Source organism: Aptenodytes forsteri, unplaced genomic scaffold, assembly GCF_000699145.1.
Source record: "Aptenodytes forsteri isolate BGI_AS27 unplaced genomic scaffold, ASM69914v1 Scaffold92, whole genome shotgun sequence".
Classification (NCBI taxonomy): domain Eukaryota; kingdom Metazoa; phylum Chordata; class Aves; order Sphenisciformes; family Spheniscidae; genus Aptenodytes; species Aptenodytes forsteri.
The window spans coordinates 7,880,700-7,888,928 of record NW_008794581.1 but is presented as its reverse complement, the minus strand read 5'-3'; the positions used below and the strand labels follow the sequence as shown (position 1 = coordinate 7,888,928).

At 42.0% G+C, this 8,229-nt stretch overlaps 1 protein-coding gene across 1 annotated transcript in view; it reads left to right on the top strand.

Moving 5' to 3' along the window:
* Nucleotides 1–6,639, top strand: part of ISL1 (ISL LIM homeobox 1) — an 11,403-nt gene extending 4,764 nt beyond the window's left edge. Inside the window, exons 4-7 of the mRNA XM_009272564.1 lie at nucleotides 12–175; nucleotides 1,684–1,970; nucleotides 4,057–4,224; nucleotides 6,523–6,639. Of these exons, the coding sequence (XP_009270839.1) occupies nucleotides 12–175; nucleotides 1,684–1,970; nucleotides 4,057–4,224; nucleotides 6,523–6,639 (736 nt within the window). The remainder of the gene's footprint in view (nucleotides 1–11; nucleotides 176–1,683; nucleotides 1,971–4,056; nucleotides 4,225–6,522) is intronic.
* The last annotated feature ends 1,590 nt before the right edge of the window (nucleotides 6,640–8,229 follow it).

Here is an 8,229-nt window from a genome sequence, read left to right as displayed (position 1 = left end):
GCCCGGGGCAGCCGGGAGCCTGGGTCGGAGAAGGACGAGCCGCTGCAGGGAGCAGGTCTGCGGCAAGGTACAGACCCCTCTGCCTCCGGAGCATGTGGAAAAGCCGTTCTAAGCACTGGTGGAAGCGGGGTCCGAAAAGAGATAGACTTCATAACTACAGGCGAGCACTTAGGCTGTAATTTAAAACTGTCAACAAGCTAATCTTCGGTAATTGCCTTTTAAAGTGACTCTGCCTTCTTGAAACGTTTTATGTGATTTGATGAGAATTTCATCTTAAAACTTCAGAGTCGCCCCACCTTACAAGTTTACTTACACTTCTAGTTCTCGACGGGTATATCAGATACTCAGAGACGCTTAGCTTTAGGAAGGGGCACGTCTCTGAGGCAAACTAGGCTGGACAATAGAAGGTTGGCCGGCGTTATTGCTGTATTGCAAGTAACTGCAACTTGAAAGGTTATTTACAACACAGCTATGTTTAAACGGGCTCGTTTCCCGCTTCTGAGCTGCTTTCAGGTGACATATCTATATACAGGGAGAAATAATCCCGTAGCTAATCATGGCAGAATTTTAGAGAGATCGTGCGTGCTCCCTATAGTGTGTTTGTGCATGCCTCCGAAAGGCATATTGTGTCAGCAGGTACAATACTGCTAATATTTGAAGCCTTCGTATTGTCTTCATCGCATTTGCTGATTTATTGTTATAGCAGAAAAGTCGGAACCCGACTGTACAAAACCAAAAAATTCTGAATATTAGCTAACCAGAGTTTTAACAAAAAAACCCCAAACACCCTAGTATTTTTATTTTTCCCTTGGCTGGGTCAAATTACATCTAGATAGCTACAGCTACACAACGCACAGAAGAATCGCAGACTTACACGAATACTTTCAGCTTTTGATGTGACGCTACCCGTAGGTTTGCATTTCTTGGCAGTTTCCATGAGGAAAATTGCTAGGCTTATTCCCCTTTTAAAGAATTGGCGAAACAGTCATATTTTTTAAAGTATTCATCAAAAGTCGACACAAATTAATCTAGCACCTCCACTTTCTGAGATAGACCTCCGTCTTCCAAGCTCTGGGATATGGGGCTCTCACAGGACTTTCCTCCACGGTCACGGTGCGGTGGATTTGGCTTGTTTTGCTTTGATTTGGAAGCATCAAACTGCCTGGAGCTGTTGCACGTTATCGCGGCCTCTGGCTAAACTGAGCTAGATTCAGTATACAAGAAGCAGATCCGAATTGTGATTAATTTAAGAACATTCTTTCATTAATTTTCGGGCCAAAAATCTGGTTTGGTGATTTGTCAGGAAACAAATACATAAAACCCTCCCCCTCCTTTCCTAGCGCACACACACCTTAGCGAACTCGCCCTCCCCTGTCAAGTCTCATACAGGTTCAAGCTTCTGTCGTCAAGGGTTTTAGGGGGGTGGTTTGTTTTTGCAAATTAATTATCTGTGGAGTCAGAAATGTCAGTCCTCTCACTCCACCAGTGCATAAAGCAGAGGAGGCTGCAGGAGCTCTGGTAGATCTGACTGCTTGAACGGCCTTTGAAAGAGGGTTCATCACACACACACCCCCGCCTCCCCCTGTCCCACCAGCTTAGATTCATAGCTGAATGAAGGAGTCTAGCCTCTGCAGACTCCCTGCTTCCTACTCATGGGGATGCTGTTCCTCCCTTCCCTTACAGCAGAACCTATCTCTGCCAGACAGCCAGCTCTGCGACCCCACGTCCACAAGCAGCCCGAGAAGACCACCCGAGTCCGAACTGTCCTTAATGAAAAACAGCTTCACACCTTGAGGACCTGCTACGCTGCCAACCCCAGGCCTGACGCCCTCATGAAAGAGCAACTGGTAGAAATGACTGGCCTCAGCCCGAGGGTCATCAGGGTTTGGTTTCAAAACAAACGGTGCAAGGACAAAAAAAGGAGCATTATGATGAAGCAACTTCAGCAGCAGCAACCCAATGACAAAACTGTAAGTGGCTTCAGCCTCTGACCGTGCGCTGCCTTCCTTCCCAAAGAGCAACGCCTGGGCTGTGTCCAGCCCGGCCAGCCTCTGGGGTCGGTTTGACGCTTTTGATTTTGTGGGAGCCCCCTTAAAGCAAAGAAAATTATACCGTTTAACTATTATCCACTTGTTTCTGATGTCAGTGCAATTAAAACAGACCACAGCGAGAAGCCGATATAGGCAGCTCAAGAGAACACATGTCTTTTTGTGGGGCTAAGGATACGCAGTGGATTAACTTCTCTGCAGCATGAATTGCGACCTGCAGAGCTTATGGGATGTAATAAGCCCAGCCTTGTGTAATATTTATATTGCAAATGCAAAGGGCTCCTTGAGGGGAAAATGACTCTTTCGCCCTCTTCAATGGTTTTACACAGGAGTAAACCCAGAAGTAAAACCCATGAGTAAAAGGGAAATTTGATGTATTTTCTTAGCACTTTATATAATACAATGTGTATGTGTGTGTTTGTCAGTGCACTTACTGTAGAAAAAGACAAATGCAATGCAAAGTTTTTGGAATTACTATCGTGTTTACAGGTTACTTAAAATATATCTAGTTCTTGCACAGAAATATATTGATTTTTTGTCTGTGGGCATATGCACGTGTGATGCAAACAAGTGGAAAGCGCTGGGTTCAACAGAGCAAACTGGCTGTCTCCATTTTAAGCCAACTTTTTTTTTTTCTGTTGTTGTTAGTCCACGTGAAGAAGAGTCTGTTATTCTCCCTGTGTATATTGACTGACCTGAGAATGACTATTAATTCACAAGGCTGCCTAGTTAAGTGGAATTTAAGAAGTTTCATTTTACCCTGTTGGAATGCAATAAAACACGATGTTATTAACTCGCCTGAACAATCTATTCGTCGAGGCTCCGAGTTATTTTGTACACAGTGTCTGCACCACAGGGCATAGTGGGAGGGCTGGGTTTTTCTTTTTTTCTTTTCTTTTTTTTTTTTTGTTTTTTGAAAGAGCGCGGTACTGACGTACCCCAGGTTTGCCGTGCAGTGGATATACGATCCAGTTAAGGTCACGCAGAACAAAACCAGCCTGGATGCGACATAGAAAGGCAGCATGATTAACCGTTTCTTGCGCCGAGCTGTGCATCGGCAGCCAAGATACAGAATGCTCGTGTTTAAGAAAGCTTGGGGCGGAGGGGGTATGCCTTGAGAGAAATAGGAGGATTAAAAGGAAAGAAAGTAAACTTCCACCGTGATAAATGCAGCGGGCAGAAATAGGCTGACCTAGAGTAGAATAGAGTAAGACATTCACAGCAGATTAACAAAGCAAATACAAGCGACTGTATAGATAAGATAGAAAGCAGTTTATTGACTCAGCGCTTATATACAATAAAGTTAACCAAGCTCATTAACATCTTTTGCTGGGCTGTTTACAGAATATCCAAGGGATGACAGGAACTCCGATGGTGGCTGCTAGTCCGGAGAGACATGACGGTGGTTTACAGGCGAACCCGGTGGAGGTGCAGAGTTACCAGCCACCCTGGAAAGTACTGAGTGACTTCGCATTGCAGAGTGACATAGACCAACCTGCACAGTGTCTGCACCACAGGGCATAGTGAGAGGGCTGGGGTTTTCTTTTTTTCTTTTCTTTTTTTTTTTTTTTTGTTTTTTGAAAGAGCGCGGTACTGACGTACCCCAGGTTTGCCGTGCAGTGGATATACGATCCAGTTAAGGTCACGCAGAACAAAACCAGCCTGGATGCGACATAGAAAGGCAGCATGATTAACCGTTTCTTGCGCCGAGCTGTGCATCGGCAGCCAAGATACAGAATGCTCGTGTTTAAGAAAGCTTGGGGCGGAGGGGGTATGCCTTGAGAGAAATAGGAGGATTAAAAGGAAAGAAAGTAAACTTCCACCGTGATAAATGCAGCGGGCAGAAATAGGCTGACCTAGAGTAGAATAGAGTAAGACATTCACAGCAGATTAACAAAGCAAATACAAGCGACTGTATAGATAAGATAGAAAGCAGTTTATTGACTCAGCGCTTATATACAATAAAGTTAACCAAGCTCATTAACATCTTTTGCTGGGCTGTTTACAGAATATCCAAGGGATGACAGGAACTCCGATGGTGGCTGCTAGTCCGGAGAGACATGACGGTGGTTTACAGGCGAACCCGGTGGAGGTGCAGAGTTACCAGCCACCCTGGAAAGTACTGAGTGACTTCGCATTGCAGAGTGACATAGACCAACCTGCTTTTCAGCAACTAGTAAGTGTCGGTTCCCAGCCGGTGCAGGCCAGCCTGCACTCGGGGCAGAGCAATAGGGGATTCTCTAAACGTGCCGGATGCCCTCAGAGAGATGAGCAATCCAGACTAGCCGGGTTTTCCCGAAATTGCAAGGTGGGCGTAATGGCACACTGTAAATGCGGCGAACTGAATTGATTTAACAGGGCTTGGTGCAAAACCTACCTGAGTGCACAGCGGAGCTCTTGCCGAGTTGAGTGGGAGCTGGATAAGGCCCGACCCAGGTCTGAGACTAACTCGGCTCACACACTCCTGAAAACTGAAAGCATCTCTATCCAGAGAACTAAGACATTCTTCATGTGTCGTTTAGCTGCACACAGCGGAGCTCTTGCCAGTGGGAGTGGGAGCTGGATAAGGCCCGACCCAGGTCTGAGACTAATCACACACTCCTGAAAACTGAAAGCATCTCTATCCAGAGAACTAAGACATTCTTCATGTGTCGTAGCTGCATGCCCGGGCCAATTTTGCCTTTATGCGACAGGGTGGATTTTAAACACGATTGCAATGTCAGCCTGTGTCCTTGTTTTGTCACACAAACATGAAGAGCTTAGTTAAATTTTTTAAGTCCTTGTTTTAAGTATATGCCTCTAGATACAACTTTATATATCTATCTATACATATATACACACAAATACATGCATTATATAGCTTACATTAAATGTTGTGTTTTGGAAAGGGAATTGATAGTACATATTCATGTGGAAAATTCAAACAATGTGATAAACTGCCTTAAGCCGAAAGAAAACAGATCTTTTAGAATAAATTCTGTTCTTAACTCACTTCCTTATGCCTACGTCATTTGGCAGCTCATATGGGACCATACCATCCACAATACTTAGGCCCAACAAGGTGAATTAAGGACAGAAGTTCAGCCTTAACTCAATTTCCTGGCCTAAGTGTGTTAAAACCAGAACTTTAAAATAATAAGGTATGTTGTGTATGGTTTTTCAGTGATTCAAAATAATAATTAATGATGAAAAATTAACATATAGACCCTTTTTTGATCTGTTGGGCATTTTTTCGACATGAAGCAAAGGTTTGTAGCCATGTCTAGAATTGTTTTCAGTTTAGTATTGCTCTCTCTTGCAGGATCGCTTTTCCTTTGCCCAGTGGCAGGCTGCAGCGTGCTTCCCTCCCCTGGCACACCATGCTCGCTCGGGAAGCTGTAGCGCAGCAGCAGCTTACCTCTATAGCAGCCACCCGTTTTCCTGCTTTAATCAAGCTGTCAAGCAGACCCAAGAAAAGTGATCTCTTTCAGCTGCCTTACTTATTTTGCCTTAACAGAATAGGATACTTTAAAAACCTTCGATGCAGTGAGTTTTTGTATGGAGTAGTTCTAAAAAAAAAAAAAAAAGGCTGTCTCTATCCATTCTGAAGATGGATAGAGCAAATACACACATGCATATAGGTAGATAGATCATTAGATAGATGAATATTGATATATATTGGACATAATGTCTGACACTGAAAAGAGTTAAAATAAAGAACTGTGGATGGAACAGACAGTTCATCGACCATTCAAGGCACGTCTGTAATCTGGAAAGGGCCTTAATCACAGGATCGGCCAGCTAAATAGGTGCCAAAGAAATGCTTTTGGATTAGCAAAGCTCCACCCTTCAAATCATGCCTTTTCCCAACGCTGCTCCTAAACTAACGGGAGCCACGGGGCACATTAGGATGGAGAAGTGTGACCTTTTTTATCAAACTGACTCTCGTTAAAAAGAGATAGCACCCGCTTCAAATCACAAATGAAAGAGGATGGCTTGTTTCAAATGCCTTCTGCTCCTGGATGCTCGTTCCAGGTTTATTTTAGTATGTGCACGAAAGGGGAAAAAAATAACCTTGCAGTTTTGTGTCAAAAAAACACATGCACTCTTAAATAATTGACTAGAACATCCTGTTGGGATTGCCACTCTTGCAAGACAGGGAAGATGGTGTCATTAATAAGTTTGTTTATTTGCTTTATTTTTCAGTCTTTTTTTTTTTAAGTTTTTTTTTAACCCGCTTTTTTTTTTGGTGAGTTGTCCCAAGGCCTGAAGAAAACTCCTGTGAAGTCAACGGGGAAGCTAAACAAAGCAACAAACAGTGACACAGCCTCCCGTGGAGATGTATCAGGCCGTTCAGCTGCATGTCTGTGTATTTATTTTTGCGTTCTTCTTTGCCTTTGCCTGCTACTTTTCTTTGATTGTTACAGTTGTAACAACATTTCTTTTTCTTATTTTTCTTCTTCTTCTTTTTTTTTTTTTTTTTTTTTTTTGGCAGGTTAATTTTTCAGAAGGAGGACCCGGTTCCAATTCTACTGGAAGTGAAGTAGCATCAATGTCCTCTCAGCTGCCAGATACACCCAACAGCATGGTAGCCAGTCCTATTGAGGCATGAGGAACATTCATTCAGATTTCTGTTGTTGTTGTTTCTGCCCTTACCCTCAGCCCTGTTGGAGAAAGTGGGGAAGCGATCACGTTGGGACTCCGAAATTTAAGGGGAAAAAGTATTTAACAGCCCTGTAATGAACCTAGCAAGGAACCACTCCATGAAATGAACGGAGCCATGTTTGAAAAGACAAGGTAATATGGTAGCAACACTGTGAAGACAATCATGGGATCTTACTAGAATAAATACTAAAAAAAAAAAAACAAACCACCCAAAAAAGCGCGATTCAATGATCAGAGGAGGATCAAAAAGACGTTTTCAAAACGTAAAGGATTTGTACTCGTGGATCTCAAAAAAAAAAAAAAGTGAAAAAAAAATCTTTTCATTTGACTGCACATCTTAGGGAGAAACCAAGGTAGAGGGACTTTCTATCCGGTCCCTCCCAATCCGAATGGTGCTGTTTCTATATTGGTGACTGCCTTGCCAAAAGGAGCTCCAGTAGGTTTTCCATCATCAGGAAAGAGACGATTTAGCCCTGCATTGTTGAAAGATTCATTGCAGGAAGGTGGAGCTGCATTGGTTTGCAATGTTGTTTTTAGTTGATTCTTAACAAGAGGTTGTTTCCTGGGTCTCTTCTAGCATGTACTGTAGCGGGGTTTTGGTTTTGTTTGGTTGAGATCCACCCTCTATCAAGTCTGAAGCGATTAAAAATAGGTTTTTGAATTCCTCTTTAAAAACCAATTTATAAAAGCATTGCAACAAGGTATACCTCTATTTTGCCACAAAGCGTCTCGGGATTGTGTTTGAAATGTGTCCGTCCAAGAACCTTCCCCTCCCCCAAAGATGTGTATAGTCATTGGTTAAAACGTCTCTCTCTCTCTCTCTCTCTCTCTCTCTAAAAGTAAAAAAAAAAAGTAAAAGGAAAAAGGAAAAAAAAAATTCTTTTTGTTTGCTCTTGCATTGCAAAATTATAAAGTAATTTATTATTTATTATCGGAAAACTTGCCACTTTTCATGTCATTTGACTATTTTTTTGTTTGCTGAAGTAAAAGAAAAAAAGAAAAAAAAAAGAAAAAAAGAAAAGGTTGTACCGTGGTCTTTGAATTATATGTCTAATTCTATGTGGTTTTTGTCTTTTTTTTTTTTTCTTAAATATTATGTAAAATAAAAGCGCCATATGTAGGATTATTATATTATCAGGACTATGTCACTAAATAAGCGTTTGGAATAGACAAAATAATAATAATATTAATATTAAATAATGAACAAATTTCCCTCTTTTAAATATTTACAAGTTAGCAGCTAAAATACCTGAAATAAAATATTGCATGCAAAGCAGGTCGTTAGTGAATAAAAGGAGTTTGTTATTTTATTGCAAGTATTAACGACCAGCTTGTAAATTTCCGTTTCAACAACTATATCAGGGCTAGTTGGATGCCTTAGCTTTCAATCGATAACGTTAGAAACTCTCTTTTTCGGCCCACCCCATCCCTTGCCCTGAAAAGTGATATTACTCTAGGCATGATCTGACATAACGTTAAGACATCTAAAGAACTGGGAGCTCAGGCTTTTTGCTGAGCTCTATTATTTTTTAAAAAT